The 19,421-nt window shown below is 40.1% G+C and overlaps 1 protein-coding gene across 2 annotated transcripts in view; it reads right to left on the minus strand.

Moving 5' to 3' along the window:
* Positions 1-657: 657 nt before the first annotated feature.
* SPMAP2L (sperm microtubule associated protein 2 like) overlaps positions 658-19,421 on the minus strand; it is a 35,253-nt gene continuing 16,489 nt past the window's right edge. For both annotated transcript variants that reach the window (XM_067464314.1, XM_067464315.1), the window contains exons 5-9: positions 15,483-15,620; positions 11,227-11,347; positions 6,621-6,752; positions 5,070-5,245; positions 658-4,872 (exon numbers count right to left, since the gene is read on the minus strand). In XM_067464314.1, coding sequence (XP_067320415.1) covers positions 4,758-4,872; positions 5,070-5,245; positions 6,621-6,752; positions 11,227-11,347; positions 15,483-15,620 — 682 coding nt within the window. In that variant the 3' untranslated portion in view covers positions 658-4,757. The remainder of the gene's footprint in view (positions 4,873-5,069; positions 5,246-6,620; positions 6,753-11,226; positions 11,348-15,482; positions 15,621-19,421) is intronic.

Raw genomic sequence — 19,421 nt, forward strand, 5'->3', positions numbered from 1 at the left:
CTCGTCATCTTTCTTCATTGTCTAGCTTTTACAACTATACTGTACATAAAAATAGGAAATATAATGGCATGGACACTCCTGATTTTGTACTTAATGGTATAGTTGTCCAGTTCCTTCATTCCTACCCTGGTGTCCTTTCTTGACTGCAATCTTCAATTCTGATTAATGACTGAACCAGGTATGGAAATTTTTGAGCTATTTCAATCTCTTCACTGTGTACTGTGAGGTTATGTACATCATCTGTGGCCATTACTTTTGTTTCCTTAACACTCAAATATAGCCATGCTTTTTGTATTTTCTTCCTTGGCTTTATTCAGTAGTTGTTCCAAGTTTTTGCTATTTTCTGCTAGCAGAATGACATCATCTGCATATCTTAAATTGTTGTTCCTTCCTCCAATTTTCATACCACCCCCACCCCAGCTTGAGTCTAATCTTGCTTTGCATATAATACATTGACCATACAAGCTAAGACGATAGGATTTTGATATAATGCAGCCTTATCTGACCCAAAATTTCCATATTCTGTCATAGCCATGACATCTTTTCTTGAGTAAAGGTCACATATTAGGATAAGCAAATGCTGTAGCATACCTATTTCTTTAAGAGCAATCTATAGTTTTCTGTTATTTATACAATCAAAAGTTTTGCTATAATCCATACAGCACAAATCAGTTTACTCTGAAATTATTTGTTTCATGCTATTATACAATGTATGTTTGCAAGATTATCTTCCTTTCCAAATCCCAGTTTGGACATCTGGTATTTCTTGCTCCAAATATGGTAAAATCTTCATTGTAGAATTTTTAGCATCATTTTGTTTGCAATGGTCCAGTGGTTACTAAAATTCCTGGTGTTCCATTTCTTAGCAATTGGGATGTTTCCAATCTACAGGACATTGTTCTGTTTTCCATATTTGTCAAGAGATTTTGTTAGAATTTGAATGTTAACCCCTGCATGCCATTGCATTTTCATATAATCAAGGAATCACATCCAGGAAAAAGATATGCAAAAAGAGTCAATGTAACCAAATCACATGAACAGCAACTCTACAACTCTACCACCAATGTTATGGAAATAAAAATATTTCAAACCTGACATAAAATTTAATGAAAATCTGAGAATAAATACCATAGATACACATATATACAGGAGGAGCACAGCACGACTGTTCCGCACAATCACAAGCGTTTTAAATAATAATAATAATAATAATAATAATAATAATAATAATAATTTAAATACTTCATTTGTATTCCACCCTATCTCCCTGAGGGGACTCAGGTTGGATTCCACCAAGCACAGACACAAAGGCAAATATTCAGTGCCTAGAAACAACAAAACATAGATAGACTGATAAAGGTAAAGACTTCCCCTTCCGGCTCTGAGGGGTGGTGCTCGTCTCCATTTCTAAGGCAAAGAGCTTACGTTGTCCGTAGGCACCTCCTAAGTCATGTGGCTGTTTATCTTCCCGCCGACGCAGTACCTATTGATCTACTCACATTTGCATGTTTTTGAACTGCTAGGTTGGCAGGAGCTGGGGGTAACAGCAGGAGCTCACCCCGTCCTGCAGATTCAAAATGTCAAAATGTCAACCTTCCAGTTAGCAAGTTCAGTAGCTCAGCGATTCAACCTGTTGCACCACAGCAGCCCCTACATGAGCACCACAGACATAAATATGATACGTACATGATGGAAACATATCACCATGGACAATCCTGCACACACAAGTACCAATAAATGAACGCAACAGTGTCACACATAATAAGGGACTCTATATACGGATAGCATATTTCACTGACACATAAGTACCACACACATACTTATGCAGGGACCATTCAGCCAGAAGGCTTAGATGCAATTGCATATCTGTTCCATTTTATTTAAGTGTTGAATGCATTATGAAAATGAGACACCGCATTATCACAGGGTGCCTATGACCTACACCATTGGTGAAATTATACTGTTTAGCTGTTATTGCACTACCTGACATCTGACAGGAAGCAGAATATAATAATGAAAGGACCATGGCAGTGACATCTCTGGCCCATTCCCTGTTCGGATATCAGCCAACAAGTCGACGCATTAAATGAAGAAATTGCTTCCTAAGATCTACAGAGATACTCACAGGAATACCTCAGCAAGTGAGAGTCCACAAGTGGCAGGCTAAAACCCAGAACCTCAATCTATGGCTGATACTGGATGGGAGACTCCCTCCTGGGCACATAAGACTAGGTGACTTGGAAGGCACTGAATAGACTGCGCTCTGGCACCAGGAAATGTAGCCAATCTTATGAAATGGGGCCTCAAAGTGGAGTCTGCGACATGCGAGTGTGCAGAAGAGCAAACCACACATCACTTACTACAATGCAGCCTGAGCCCTGCTACATGCACAAAGGAGGACCTTCTTACAGCCACACCAGAGGCACTCCAAGCGGCTAGCTTCTGGTCAAAGGAAATTTAATACAGTGCCAAGTTTTTAACTTTGTTTGTGTTTTTAAAAGGTTTTTTTAGGCATTGTAACTGTATTCTCAATTCACTTCTGACATGATAAATAAATAAACCTGAGATAAGTGAGAAATTCTTCCAACAGATTTAACGAAAGGAAGGAACCGTAACCCTAAACCTAACCTCTAGTCACTCCATCCCACCTTGGTGGCTTTTTTCTTCCTACCTTGATGGTCTCTTCCACATAATACATTACTACTACATTGTTCTTCTTTTTTTTAAAAAAAAGAGGATGATAGCAACATATTTGGTGAAGGAGGCATTTTATATTAAAATTATAATGGTTTATTAAAAAAAACATGTTGGTTGGCAGAGAAATATGAGTTCTTAATCAGGATAAAGCTGGCCAGCTGAAGTCCATTTAGACTTCAGGAAGCTGTTATAAATAATTTATATAACATTTTAAAGGGTACCTTTGAATTCCAAAGTGCTATTGCAGGATCATAGAATAATAGGAAGATACCTTGGAGGTAATCTATTTCAACACTCTGTTAAATGTATGATCCACAATGCCTGGTTTGCACACAGTTTGCACATGCAGCCAACCTTACAGATAGTCATCCGGCCTCTGCTTCAATGCCTCCCAAGACAAGGCTTTATGTACTGCTGAACAGCTCTTATTATTGCAATATATTTTGTTTCCTGATCTGTGGCTTAAATGTGTTTCTCCACCATTTCTACTCCCTGGTTCTAGCTCTGTCTCTGAAGTAACAGAGAACCAGTCTGGGCTATCTTTTATACAGCTCCAGCAACATTACAAGCCTTGGAGAACTAGAGGGGTTTAGAGCTATAATTGAATCCCTGCGTTCCAATAATCAGACACAGTTGCCCGGAACTGTTTACAATAATAAATAAATATTTCCACTGTGAGCAATTTTTTTCATGTCAGAAGCAACTTGAGAAACTGCAAGTCACTTCTGGTGTGAGAGAATTGGCTATCTGCAAAGATGTTGCCCAGGGGATACCCAGATGTTTTACCATCCTGTGGGAGGCTTCTCTCATGTCCTCACATGGGGAGTTGGAACTGACAGAAAGAAGCTCACCCCGTATCGCAAATTCGAACTGACGACCTTCAGGTCAGCAGTTCCGCCGGCACAAGGGTTTAAACCCTTGCGCCACCATGGCTTCCTGGAAAAAAATGAATGCCTCTTATGGCTCATCTACATATAGCTCATAATTTGGGATCAGTCTTGGACTAAGAAGGTCTGTCCCACAACAGAAGCAGGGTGGTGTTCAGGCCATCCAATGGGTTTGGCCTCACTGAACAGTTTGCCACCTTATCTTTCCTCCCCATTGCTACTGCTTGATGGCCACAAAACCCAGAAGACCTCCTGGTCATTGCTGGACACCTTTGGAACCCAGAAGGAGGGAAGGGATCAGTAAAAGCAACTGATGACAGCCAGGAACCCTCCAAAGTTCTGTGGCCATTTGCTGTAGCAATAGGGAATGACACAAGCCTGATCTTATGGACCCTGGAGCAGATCATAGAATCATAGACTCATAGACTTGGAAGAGACCCTGTGGACTATCCAGTCCAACCCCCTGCCAAGAATCAGGAAAATCGCATTCAAAGCACATCCAACGGCCTGCTGAACAACTCTCACAGTCGGGAAGTTCTTCCTCATGTTCAGGTGGAATCCCCTTTCCTGTAGTTTGAACCTATTGTTCCATGTTCTAGTCTCCAGGGCAGAACGAAACAAGCTTGCTTCCTTCCTCCCTATGACTTTTTCTCATATATTTGTACATGTCTATCATGTCTCCTCTCAGCCTTCTCTTCTGCAGGCTAAACATGCCCAGCTCTTTAAGCCGCTCCTCATAGGGCTTGTTCTCTAGACCCTTGATCATTTTGTCGCCCTTCTCTGCACACAATCCAGCTTGTCAATATCTCCCTTAAACTACGCTGCCCAGAACTGGACACAGTATTCCAGGTGTGGTCTGAGTAGAGGGGTAGCATGGAGTGGTTGTGTTGTCGACACTCAACCTGAAGTGTAGGGCTGCTCCAGAGTTTCAGCAAATCTCCAGAGAAGATTGCCCTGACTTGGTTCAACATAGGGCAAAAATGGCTTAATCTGGACATCCAGGTTCAATGTCTAGTCTACTTTGGGGCAAAGGATAGATGAAGACAAGCCCTTTATCTACCCCACAAAATGGCAGGATCCTACTTGTTGAACACAAATGATTTTTTTAAAAAGCCAAGAAGATAAGCACACTCCTCCTAATTTACTTCAAATTAGGTAGTATGGGTAGAGTAGTCAGCGCTTAACTGGCTGTGATAATTGCTTGAGCCTTTCTGAACACAACGCATTCTTAGCCGCATCCTTGACTACAAAGGCATCTGGATCAAACTGGACAAGGAAGGTGGGAGCCCTGCAAGTGCAAAGAGGAGGAAAACAGTGGTTAGTCTAAACAATTACCTTCACAGCAAAATCAAAACTAACACCCATAAGGTTTTTGGGTCCTACCAGTATAAACCACACTCCTTTTTGCCAAAACTCCATTTAAGGAGCACTCAGAGCCTGTCTGCAAATAGATGGTGTCAACATAGTCATCACAGAAAACCCCACCTTTTAGGAGGCAGAGCAAGTTCCTCGAGTCTAGACGTCGCCACCGCATTTTTTGCTGCCGATGACACGGGCCACATAGCGGAACGATCTGGGGCACATTCAGGAGGGAGAGTTTTAGCTTTAGCAAGCTCTACTACCCTTGGACTTGCCACGGCTTGCAGGGCAGCTGGGTTCACCTACAGAAGGAAGCAGGAAAAAAAAAAGGAACAACAAGCATGGGATTCCACACAGTGCATTTCCAAGAAAGTTAAAACACTATGCAGTTTACCACAAGGAATTATGGGATCTCTGTTACTTGTCCTGTGCAAATAAGAACCCTAAAAATAAGGCAGTGGCTAAAGTTTCCCACAGATATAAGTAAAGGTAAAGGTTTCCCCTTGACATTAAGTCTAGTCAAGTCTTGACATTAAGTCTAGTCAAGTCTTGACTTGACATTAAGTCTAGTCAAGTTTGGCTCTGGGGGGTGGTGCTCATCTCCATTTCTAAGCTGAAGAGCCAGAGTTGTCCATAGACACCTCCTAGGTCATGTGGCCAGTATGACTGCAAGGCGCAAAGTTACCTTCCCGCCGAAGCAGTACCTTATTGATCTACTCACATTTGCATGTTTTCGAATTGCTAGCTTGGCAGAAGCTGGGACTAACAACAGGAGCTTACTTTGTGGATTTGAACCGCCGACCTTCCGGTCAGCAAGTTCTGCAGCTTAGCGGTTTAACCCGCTGCACCACCTTGGCCCCTACCAAAGACATAAGCATCTACAAATATATCCAGATTTTCTTCCTTCAAGAGATTAAACACTGTGTGACCAAAGAATGCGATGGACAGGCAGTCAGTCTCACATTAGCAGTCAGACCTTTGTAATGTCTGTGTGATCTTGTATTACTCTGTGTTTCTCAAGGAGGCTAGTGAAGGACTGTCCCATAAAGACATTATGTTTGAACAGTAGAGGCTGAGAGCACCGAAGCAGCACAAGTGAAATGACTCTTCCTCCTCCATGCCTCTTCCTTGACTCTTAGACTGGATCTACACTGCCATATAAACCACATCAGCTTTGAACTGGATTATATCAATCTACACTGCCATATAAACCAGTTCAAAGCAGATAATCTGGATTTTATAAAGTAAGTTTAGATAGGGCCGTAGTCTGGATCTACACTGCCATATATTCCAGATTATTAAAGCAAATAATCCACATTATCTTCTTCAAACTGGATTATTTGATTTTACACTGCCATATAATCCAGTTCAAATCAGATAATCTGGGTTTTATATGGCAGTGTGGGTCCAACCTTAGACTTCCTGCCAAAGCATACCGTTTCCCCATCCTGAAGCCCAGCAGGATGCTGGTCTCTCACATTTCTCAATGTTTCCTCTCTGGATTTCAGATAGATTTTGCCTTCAGGAGAATGAATGCCCTCACATATCAACTCACCGAGAGCTGTATCTATTCTATTTATAAGTGAAATAAAAACATGTGCCTGAAAATGCTCTCTTGAATAATCTTGATATTAAAGAATCTCTCCAAAACCCAAAGAACTGAAGTCATAGAATTACTCTGCGGATTGGAGCTTCCACACATCTGTTATCATAGCACACTGAATACTTCTTCACTACTGGCTGGGCTAGACGCTCAGTCCTCAGGGATGCTGAAGTTCTCTTTGAAGACAGTGAAATCTGTGTTTCAGCCTATGGAAAGAAAAAGAATGTATAAAAACTGATTTTCTTTTCAGAGAATGCTTTCACAAACAGTTCAAAGGCAGATACCAGCAGCTCGTTTATTAGATATACAGGCAGTCCTCGAATTACATACATACAACTCATAGTTAAGCACAAGAGTGAGAGAACAGGAAATGAGAGAAATCTACCCCTTGAAAGGGAAATTCACTCCTGGAAGAGTTATCAGGGGGAAAAGGTGTCTCCACTGAAGCTTTATCACCCTTTCTTGTTTCCACAGACAGCAAAACAAACACCACAGGGGTATTAACCCTTTCCATGCTATCCAAAGATAGATAGACACACACAAATACATATATTCGCATGCACACACTTACTTACTTACATACATATATATACACACACACATGATAAAAGGGCTGTCTAAATACCCTGAAGCCACCAGATCCTATCTGATAGAATCATAGAGTTAGGAGACTGTAAAGGCCACTACATTCTTCCATACAGGAACACTCCTGACAGATGGTAATCCAGCTTCTGTTGAAAGCTTCCAGAAAAGGAGACTCCATCACACTCTAACACAGCATATTCCATTGTCGAACAACTCTTACCACAAGTGTTAGGTGGAATTTCTTTTTCTGTAGTTAGAATTCATACCCTAATGTGTAGAATTAAAGCAATATAACACCACTTTAACTGAAATAACTCAATGGTATGCAATCCTAGGAGCTGTAGTTTTACAAGGTCTTTAGATTTCTCTACCAAAGATTGTTGGTGCCTCACCAAACTACAGCTCCCAGGATTTCATAGCATTGGGCCATGGCTGTTAAAATGGAGTCCAACTGCAGTAATTCTACAGTATAAATGCACCCCTAGTCCCTGAAGCAGCAGAAAGCAATCTGGCTCCATCATCCATTTGGCATCCTTTCAAATATTAAAACGTGACTGCTCTGTAATGCTTGCATGGAACTGCTCTTAGTCAAAGTCAGAGATAGAGGAGAGTTGGAATGAGGCTTAATGTTATCTAGAATGTGTGTGAGAGAGAAAGAGAGAGAGGGCGGAGGGTGTTGGGTCTTGCACAGTAAGAATGAAAGCGAGTCAGGATTTAGATATATTAAATATGAATCTATTATGACGTGTTCAATTTCTATTTTATAAATCATATTTCCTTTGCACTCTTCTGCCTCTGAAAGCACTATATAGGGGATACTAGAAAGCTTATGTTTGGACACACATTGTCACTGGTGGCAGCAATGAATGAAGTGTGGTGGTGTCTGTGGGGGCACAGATGTATAAAGTCCCACCTAGGAACCATAGGGGCATCTAGGGCCCCTTTACTCTTCCATATAAATTCCAGATTATCTGCTTTGAATTGGATTATACAGCAGTGTAGACTCATATACTATATATACTCAAGTATAAGCCACCCACTATAAGCATTTAATTTTAACACAAAAAACTGGGAAAACTTATTAACTTGAGTATAAGCCAGGGGTGGGAAATGCAGCAGCCACTGGTAAATTTCAAAAGAAAAATAGATACCAATAAAATTACATTAATTGAGGCAATCAAAGTAATGAATAATATTAGAGTAAAATATTGGAAATGTAACAACAGTAATAATAAGTAAAATAATAAATGTAATAACAATTAAGTAAAATAATAAATGTTATAACAATGATAAATACAGTAAAATAATACATGTAACAAAAATGATAATAATAACAGAATAAAATAATAAATAACCTTGACTCAAGTATAAGCCATGGGGGGGATTTTTGAGCCTTAAAAAAGGGCTGAAAAACTCAGCTTATACTCTCGAGTATATACAGTAATGCAGTTCAAAGCAGAGAATGTGGTTTGTCTGCTTTGATAATCTGGATGATATGTCAGTGTAGAAGGGGCCTAAGAAATCCCCACAATTGGTGTCCACAGCAGAGGGACAGGAGGATGGTGTTCACACTAGTGGCAGAGGTGGGTATAAGTGGAAGCCACCACAGCCTGCCAACCGCATGTGTCTCAGCCATGGATCTTCCATAGATTCACTTCCTTTTCTATTTGAGGCCCTTCTTGTCATTTGTAAGAGAAAAGTGCAGCTACACCACAAAGGTTCTAGTCGTGTTTACGCAAAAAGGAAGTTGCTTTGTCAATTCATACGGTAATGTTTTCATAATACTGTTCTCATTAGTGTTGCTGAAGAAACAACACATGTCTGGGTTGCAATGTCATCTGACTAATAAATCTTACATAACAGTTAGAGTAGCAGGATGTTAGCCATCTATATTAGCTGAACAGAGTGGGAGTGCATTGCAACAAAAAAGGAAGGGAGAACAAGAGCTATGAGCCACAAAGGAAGCAGGGTTTCTGTGAAGATTATATATGGGAAAATAAATCTGAGTGGACAATTATATTGGTTCAGATAGTTAGTTGGTCCTCCATATTTGAGAATTTCACTTTAGTAAGAAGTGTTCTCTCTAAGAATCTCTAGGTCATCCAGCATGACACTGCCGGGAGTTGACCATGGAGTTGTGCTGGAGGTCCTAGAGATTTCTAGAGACAATACTTCTCTAGGTACTTGTGGGTCCCATAATGTGACTCCATGGCAAATTTCTGGCCAAAGGTGACCACAGAACCACTCTGGGGAGTCTAGAAATTCCTAAAGAGCTATTAGGTTTAAAAAGTGTTTTTATTATTTTTATTTTTTCTGCTTTTGCAGGGGTCCTGAGCCTTTTACCCCAGCAAATGGGGAGAGCTGATGTAAGTAGACTGTGATGGCAGCAGTTAAATAGAAACTAGAATCTTGTTAGTGACAATACTCTAGTTTAGCCCCTAGTTATGCTAGCATTTGTACATTTGTGAACATAGTGGAAGTAGCTATCCATTACGTCTTGAAAGGTGCACCAATGGAGAAATGGGATTTCCAGCCACAGCCTGGAAACTACACAATACCCCAGGAATTCCAGCAATGAAAGCCTTCAACAACTTGTATTTTGTTAGCAGTCAGATCCCTCTAGCACAATTGTTCCCAACCTGTGGGTCCCCAGGTGTTTTGGCCTACAACTCCCAGAAATCCCAGCCAGTTTAAAAGCTGTTAGGATTTATGGGAGTTGAAGACCAAAACATCTGGGAACCCACAGGTTGAGAACCACTGCTATAGCTCCTGTTTTGTCAATAAAACATGGCAGCCAGTTTGTAGCAGTATCCACAAAAGTTTTCTAGACTTTTAAATGTACTTATTGGCCCAAACACTTTGTAGACCTCAGGGCTAAGAAGTAACATACCAGAGAATGACGAACTGTGCATGTGTGATGCGAATAGGGTTACAGATATTGGGAGCAAAGACAGAAGGACATCTAGGGAACAAAACTGAAGATAGAAACTTAAATGCTAGAGATATCAATGTGCATAAACAGCTTTCTGTGCATTTTTCCAATGTTCATTTGGATGCATATTCCTATCCATATTTCACAAATCATTTACACTGTAGTAGCAACTGATGTCTTTTGATGCCAACTGCACACCAACATGTATCTCCATGTGTCCAGAATACTACAGCTGGATGAGCAATAATATTTATTTATTTATTTTCTGTCATATCTTCCAGAGGGGACTCAGAGTGGATTCCAGCCTTTATACAGGCACAGGCAAACAATGCAATGTTTTGAAACAATGAAAAACAAATACACAGACAAAGGCAAAGGCTTCCCCTTTCATCTCCGGCTCTGGAGGAGGTGTTCATTTATCTTCATTTCCAAGCCAAGGAGCCTATGTTGTCTGTAGGCACCTCCTAGGTCGTGTGGCCGGCATGACTGCATGAGGTACCATTTACCCTGCCACCAAGGCGGTACCTTCCCACTGAGGCAAATGTTTTTCCATTATTTTGTACCTGTAAATTAACTGTTTTAATGTGACAGCTTATTTTAATTTAGTAAGGTTTATTTTTTTAGCTCAGCCATGTTTTAACCTTATTCCAAGATGCATTGGGTCCCATGCTGGCAGCAAGACAGGGCATAAGTAAAATAAATAAATACACTGCATTAAATATATTGTCACCATTTTTCTTCCCAGTACATTAGTATGTCAGATGCTGATTCAGCCTCTGATTTTTTAATCCCCTGTAGAAAACAGAATGCTAATGAATCATTCTTTCCTATTTATCCTGGATGGTTTTATCACAGAAGGCATGTGGCCAAAAACAACAGAGATTTATTCTTACACGTCTGGTTATTTTTAACTTCTTAAATTAAGCTTGTCTCAATGTTCAGAGAACTAGGAGCCAGGGGACACGATGCTACTGCTTGTTGCATTCAGCTGTTTTCAAACAGTTAAGCTGGAAGGGGAACTTTGAGCCAGCTTTCCCCAATAGCAGTTACCTAATAGAAGGCCCCTCTTGATATGCCAAAAAAAGAAGTGAGTTGAATCTGTGCAGAAACACTTGGCCAGACTGTTGCTGGTGTGTCCTGTGCTTCAGCAGCAGTAGCATTACCTCTCTTGGAAGGACGAAGTATGGATTCAGGGGTCTTGGTTGGGAAAGGAGCAGAATCCGCGGGGAAGCATTGCAATGAATTGCAGGGGGGCTGACAGTCGATATTGGGGAACTTCGTGGTCTGCAAGTGAAACACAAGCAGGCAACCTTTAATAACTTTCTGGGAACTTCCTCTGCTTTCCAAAATAAGCATGGAATACCATGCCTTTGGCTGGGAGCTGTTTCAGCTCTCCCACTAACACAGCTGTAAGTGGCATATATTAATAGTAGCGATCATAATATCCAGATAATGTAGTTGGTGAAGGGGGGCTAGTCCACGCAAGCTCATGCCACAACAAGTATTTCAGGTGCTACAAGACTTTTTATGAGTTTTGCTGTCACAGCCTAATATAAAATGTGCACATATGGAAGACATTCAAAATGTCTGCAACACCGGCCTGCATCAAAGCACTGGCCTACATCATCTTCCGAGGAACTGTAAGCCATTTTTCTGGTTGGCCAAACACCTTTAGGCATAGCCTAAAGCGAAGTAGGAAGATTAGAATTTGTAATAGGTACAACTGACCAAAAGATACAAATAAATGTGGTTAAAAACAGATAAATGCATGTTGGTTATTTTATCAATACATTATAATAAAAACATCAGCATTAGGAAATAAAATCTGATGCAAATCCAGCTAATAATTAAGTAATTGCCATTTAAATGTATTCATGTATTTGCAATGCAAAATGTATTAATCGCAATTCACATAGAAATCATAATTCATAATAAAATACATTACTCTCATTATAGAGTCTTAGTATTCATTATAGGGTAATTTTTTATTATACATCAACTTGGGAAATCATGAAGAAATGTATTTGCTATAGTACAGCGACATAAGCGGAAGTAGTGGCATCAGAAACAAATTAAAAACCTCACATTTCATGAAGTTGGAAACTCCTATGAAATGCTTGCAAGGAACCATGGTTTCTGTTTCACTGGCACATGAGAAGGTAACTGACTGCATTAGTCATTTGCTAGTCCATTTAGCAATTTGAATTGCTACACAGATAAAAATGGTAACTCTTACATAAATGAAAGAATTTGCATTGCTACATTTGTAACTAATGATGTTCCATAACTATGTTAGTCAACTCCAGCGCTCACGGATTTAGCACTTTGCCACCTTTTAAAAATTAAATTTTGCTTGGGTTGTTGGGATGGAAACAAAATAAGGATTGGGGGTACATACAGCTAGCACTTAACACACAAATATATTGGCACAGCATTGGAAAGGTTGCTTACAAAGTGACTATTTACAGTCCATGCTTATGACAGAAGATGCATTGTTGCAGGATGACAGAAAGAGAGTCAGTTATGATGTTATAATACTACCCTTTCCCTCAGAGACAGGGAAATAACTAATGCCAACACCACCTTCAAAAAAGTAAATTCTGGACTGTAAATTTTTACACATTATGAATGCAATTCATTTTTCCTTGTTAAGGGTCACTTAAGGACAACGTAGAGATCTCTGGTAAAATACTACAGTTCATGGTGATCACACAATAAAAACGTAATTTGGAAGTGCTCATAGTGTCCAGCTTGTTTTTCTTGGAAACTGAAATTGCATATTAAATGATGTTCAAACAGCTCCTGAAATGCAGCTTATAGAAACAACATTGCTATTATTACACTCTCTGGTCTATTTCTGGTCAGCAACTCCTCAAAATTGCTGTTTGGGGCTAATCTCCTCCATACAAATGTCTTTGCACAAAGAACACTGAAAGCAAAGCAGGAGGTTTCCATCCTTAGCATGTTTACTATATGTTTCCCCAGCAAATAGTGTGGTCCACTTTAGCCATTTTCTTAAAAAAGACAGTGGCTAAAATTTTTTTCCCTATAAACAGAAGCATTTCCCTCATTACTAGACTCTCTTGAGATCTCTGCAGCATTTCACTGTTCCTTCTGCTCATCTCTTTCCTTTTCTATACTTCACTCCCATGTTTTGCAGCTGGTGGGAAAGGGGAGTGGCCAGCATCTTGTTCAACTGCCAGTAGAAAAGCAAGAAGAGAACCAAGGAGCAGAGGAAACGAAAGAACTGGGTCCCAGTGCACAATAAAACATTGGCACAGTAAAATGAGTTACTTTGATTCTAATGTAAAAAGAGAGAGAGAGAGAGTATCTGGTTATGTAAAAAATGTGTTTTATTCAAAATATAATGGGCAGATACAATCCAGACAAAAATTATTAGCATGTCTTTCAGGGAGAACAACATGAAAACCTTTGGGGATTTCTAGATCAACTGCAAGGCCTGAAGGCTGACATCCATTCATCCATCTGACTTCATGGGTTTTTAAAGTTTAATATGGCATACTCACTGAAATAAACAATAAATATAGATACACGTCACAGATAACAAGTCTACAAGTTCTACCTTTTACAGAGGTAGAACAATCCACCAAAGCAACCAAATTTTTTGCAGCTGCAATCTCTTCTACTTAAATGAGTTATGAACAAATAAAACCGACTAAATGTTGTTGTTAGCTGCTGTTGCTGTAATTTTGGGGGAACAAATTTTCAATAACCAGGTATTTCTGCTGTCCCAGAGCATTCAGTGGCAATTCCCAGCATCAGCTTTTTATTTCCATCCAGAAGGCGGTTATTTTTACCTCCAGGATATATCACAGGAAAATAAAAAACAAAACAAATAAACAACAAAATCATAAAGGGCTTGTGTGGTCCAATACTACTTGCAGTGTATACAATATTCCTTGGCTGTTCCTCTTCCTCCTTAATGGGACACGGGAGCAGAAATGAGCCCTTATAGCAGTGCTTCTCGACCTGTGGGTCCCCAGATGTTTTGGCCTTCAACTCCCAGAAATTCTAACAGCTGGTAAACTGGCTGGGATTTTTGGGAGTTGTGGGCCAAAACATCTGAGGACCCACAGGCTGAGAACCACTGCCTTATATAGCAAGGGCTGGCAACTCAAAAGAATCTGAATGAAAAGTATTTAGGACTGTCTACTGTATCATGAGATTTAAGATTGACCAAACTGCCAATTATGTCACACAGTGTTCCTCGTTGTCCCCTTTCCCTGCTAAATTCTACATGGATGAGATAGGCTTCAAAGGGGTAAAAAAAACAGCACCAAGAGATACCAACCAACAAAAAGTGACAATATATTTATTGTTGCGAGAACCATATGCTGCAGCAGAAGACATATCTAATGCAGTGGTTCTCGACCTATGGGTCCCCAGGTATTTTGGCCTACACCTCCCAGAAATCCCAGCCAGTTTACCAGATGTTAGGATTTCTGGGAGTTGAAGGCCAAAACATCTGGGGACCCACAGGTTGAAAATCACTGATCTAATGAGCTATGATTGGATTTTGGATCAGTACAGCCAAAGTCCACACAGTTCTCTGAACAAAACAACAAATTGTCAGAAAAGGACGAGCTGTGGAATGAGGCATATTGACATACACTGTCATACACTGAAAGATATGCAAGAGTAAAACCTTGTTGAGTGGCAGTACTGCCTGATGGTGAAATAGCAACTGATGCCCTAACTAATTTAGAGGCAAGAGCTGTGAGAGTAGACCTATCTTCTTGGGGTTTGTATATGTTATTGGGAGAGGATGATGGAAAGCAACCATTACCTTCAGTGAAGACTATGTTCCCGCAGAGACAAATAGAGCAGGTTTGGACCAAGAAAGATAGTTCATCTATGGAGCAATTTCCTTCAATGAAGCCATTTGCACTGAGCAGTGGGATGGGAACCAGTACTGAATTAATTGAGTCTTAAGTATGAGAAGAAGTTTGAGATTTGTGTGAGAAGGAGTCTTATTGTTGCCATTCACCCTCTTCCCCAATGTTCTTAAATACATTACTATTATGTAGAGCTTAGAAAACTTATTTGACATACAATCCCTAGCATTCTTCATGCTCAATTCTGTGACATGTCCTCAAATAGTAACTTTTCTAAACTTTGAGTATTGTGGAACCACAACATACTGCAGGAAACATCAACATGTGTGAGGGGCAGCACCAAGTGAGATGTTGTTAGAACAGTGGTTCTCAATCTGTGGGTCCTCAAATGCTGTGGCCTTCAACTCACAGAAATCCTAACAGCTGGTAAACTGGCTGGGATTTCTGGGAGTTGTGTTAGTATGTGAGCCTCTCTGAAGGGTCGTCTCTTAAAGGCTTTGAAACTGTGCTGAAAACCCAATTGGAACACAAGAGTAAGACAGCTGGTAGTGGGAGAATCTCACCTTTGTTTCAGGTAGATGTCTAAGTATTGTTTAGGTTCTGCTAGCTGCAGTATTCGTTGGGAGGGCATTATAGAATATAGATATGGGGGGCGATGCCAGATCTCGGACTCCCGACCACAGCTGTACTTGAAGAGGGACCTTAGGAGACACCACAAAATATCAGTATAGACAACGCAGGTGTGAACTATTTCTTAAAAGAACATGTTCAAAATATTAGTGCCACCTTATTTCATTCATCTTGACTGTCTTTGATAATTTGAAAATGATTGTGAGTAATTGGCCCATCTAAAAGGTGAAGAGTCTAAGCTTTCTCTGTTCCTTCAAGGCAGTAAAATGTTCGTGATCTTCTAGGTTCAAATACCATTATTTAAAAATTATAATAAAATCTTTAAAAAATAAATATTTCAACAAATCTGAAGTTGATACGAACACAGAGAAATTATAATCAGCAGTGCATATGAAGCATATATTTTGAATCACAGCCATTAATCTAATATTACTGTCAATTATAGGCTGGTTCTTTTTACAGGTGAGTTGAAATGTAATGTCCAATTGATAGTGAACAAGTCTTGAGGATCCTCAGGTATTTGTATCCCTCATTTCCTTTCCTTCTCACCTCTAACACTGTGATTCACTGTTATTGGTGTCTGTTTATAAAATAATAATAACAACACTAACAACAATAATTATTTGTGGTTGTTTGTAAACCAAGATTACAAATCAAGATTTATCACTGGTGTACAGTTTGGAACAGGCATGGGCAAACATCAGCCTCCCAGGTGTTTTGGACTTCAACTCCCACAATTCCTAACAGATGGTAGACTGGGCTGTTGTAGGTTTTTTGGGCTATATGGCCATGTTCTAGAGGCATTCTCTCCTGAAGTTTTGCCTGCATCTATGGCAAGCATCCTCAGAGGTAGTGAGGTTTGTTGGAACTAGGAAAATGGGTTTATATATCTGTGGAATGACCAGGGTGGGACAAAGAACTCTTGTCTACTGGAGCTAGGTGTGAATGTTTCAACTGACCACCTTGATTAGCATTTGATGGCCTGGTAGACTGTTAGGAATTGTGGGAGTTGAAGTCCAAAACACCTGGAGGGTCAAAGTTTGCCCATGTCTGGTTTAGTGCTATTTGTCTTGTTCAAATAGGGATCAGAGGCAGGAATCAGATGTTGGGAATAGAAGAAAGGAACAGTATGAGCCCACGATTTCTGTATTGCTAATACATGGTTTGGCAGTATTTCTAAAGAAGTACAGGGGAAAATATCTAATTTCTGAGGTTAAGTATGATAATACATTAAGTCAAGAGCTGCATTTATTATTATGGGTTTCCTACTGGACCAAGGATTCAGGTGATGCCATCCTACACTTCATCAGCAGCATTCAACATACCCAGACGTCTAAGCATTATCATGTTCTTGAAGCATGAATATTTACAGTTCTAGTAAATATGGTACCTAATAAAAATACTTTTCTGCTACCAGTAACTTGAGCACATACTAAAAGACAGGCATAAAAGCTCTGTCTCATCTATGAACAGACACAATTCTGCATGGGCACAGGCCTTGGGGCATGAAAGGGGAAACTTAGGGCCCTCCCTCACAGTCCTATATCTCAGAATATCAAGGCAAAAATCCCACAATATCTGCTTTGAACTGGGTTATCTGAGTCCACACTCACATAACGTGGGATTTTCTGCCTTGATATTCTGGGATACAGAGCTGTGTAGAAGAGCCCTAAGCGAGAATTCTCTGAGATCTAGTGCATGGATGGAAAAGTCACACATTTTATTATAATAATTTTAGTTTTTGTATTCAAAGCTATCTCTTTGGAAACTCCTAAGGCCAAACTAAAATCACAGCACTAGATTTTTGTGCAAATTAATGCTGCTGCCAACTTTGTAACAAAAGGGAAGAATTAGGGTTGGCCAATGGCTTCCATATTGGGGTGAAGTAAATCCATTCTGAGTTTTTTTCCAGATTCTAAAAGGGTTAGCCAAAGTATGGAATCCATTTTGGGAACAAAGCAAAGCATTTTGGATTATCTTTTTATAATCTGGAGTAAAACTCAAGAGCAATTCACCACCACTCTTGTACATCACTCTACTATAGTGCTATTTTGCCACTCTGACATGGCTGCATCCTAGAGATCCCTGGAACATGTAGCTTTGTGAAGCAATAGTGCGCTATGGTTGAGAATCCTAAAACCTTCTCTCCAATCTGTAAATCCCAGGATTCCATAGACTGCAGTCCTGGCAGTTAAAGAGGAATCATACTAGCATACTTGATTTTTGTTTTTGTTTTTTTTAATCGTGTCAGAAGCAACTTGAGAAACTGCAAGTTGCTTCTGGTGTGAGAAAATTGGTCGTATGCAAGGATGTTGCCCAGGAGCACCCAGATGTTTTACCATCCTATAGAAGGCTTCCCTCACGTCCCCACAAGGGATGCTGGAGTTGACAGACAGGAGTTCGCCCTGTCTCGCCAATCTGAACCACCACCTTAAGGTCAGCAGTCCAACCGGCACAAGGGTTTAACCCATTGCGTCACCGTGGCTCCTAGCATACTTGGGTATCATGGAAGGCGGCCTAGCATGGCAACTACTGTGTAAGCAGGATGAGCAGTAAAGATGAAGGTGCTCCCAAAACTGGAAATAACTTCTGCTGTAAAGGTGGAAGCAAGTAAATAGGATGCAAGGGAGGATGTTGTCCCCCTCTTGTCTGTACTGCACCTTCGGATCACATCTCCAGTGCTTATGTTATATGAATTAAGCACAACCAAACTTGAGTTGTACAGCCCTAATGTCTAGTCTGTTTCTCACTGAGTGACCCTGGTAGCTTTTAAGATTTTAGTTGGTATTTTAATAATAATTTCAAATGCATAGCTGCATGGAACAGAAGCTTGCTTTTTGAAAAATAAAAATTAGATTAGGATAGCCTCGGTTTCCTGCTCACTATCATATACTTTTCATTCTGCCTCAAAATTGCAGCATGCCCACTGTCACAGATACAACACTTGTTTGTGTTGTACCCATGCACAAATACCCTGAGATCTGACTATTCTATCCATAGAAATAAACAAAAGCTTTAGAGGAAAATCAAAGAAAGAGAATCTAAAAACTAGAAAGTTGTACTTAAATTATTCCAGGAAGTGTTCCAGTGTGCTTTATGAGCTGGCACTTAAAAGGGCTCTGGAATTCAAATTAAAACATTCTACCATTTCAGCAGAATTTGCTGCTCAGTTCATGAGTCAGACTTTTTGGCAATTGAGAATAATGCTACACCCTTTTCACTACTATCCATGTCATCTGTCCACTGTTGAACATGGTATGAACTTACCATAACAATGAATGTTATGTATTATTACTTGTATTATTCACTTCTCACACCAGAAACAGCTTGCAGTTTCTCAAATTGTTTCTGACACGAAAAAAACATGTATTATTGAAAGTAAGAAAAAACAAACTTCTTCCACTTCAACTGAAGGCCAAAACTACTACAGGTGTTAATTTGCAAGTAAATTTAGCCTTCCATTATACTAAGATTCTTCAGCACCACAAAATGTATACTGATGACTTTGAGCAATTAGCTGTCAATGCTTTCCTGGAAGAATTCCAGGGTTTCTAGCCCTGAGGTGATATTGGAACATAAGTGAAAAGAAAAGTGACATTAGAACAGTGTTGATATTCTCTTAGAGCATAGGTTCTCAACTTGTGGGTTCCCAGATGTTTTGGCAATCAACTCCCAGAAATGCTAGCAGTTGGCAAACTGTGTTGTCGAAGGCTTTCATGGCTGGAATCACTGGGTTGCTGTGGGTTTTCCGGGGTGTATGGCCATGTTCCAGAAGTATTCTCTCTTGATGTTTTACCCACATCTATGGCAGGCATCCTCAGAGCTTGTGAGATCTGATATATATATACACACACATACACACACACACAAGC

The sequence above is a fragment of the Anolis sagrei genome, chromosome 2 (assembly GCF_037176765.1).
Source record: "Anolis sagrei isolate rAnoSag1 chromosome 2, rAnoSag1.mat, whole genome shotgun sequence".
Lineage (NCBI taxonomy): Eukaryota > Metazoa > Chordata > Lepidosauria > Squamata > Dactyloidae > Anolis > Anolis sagrei.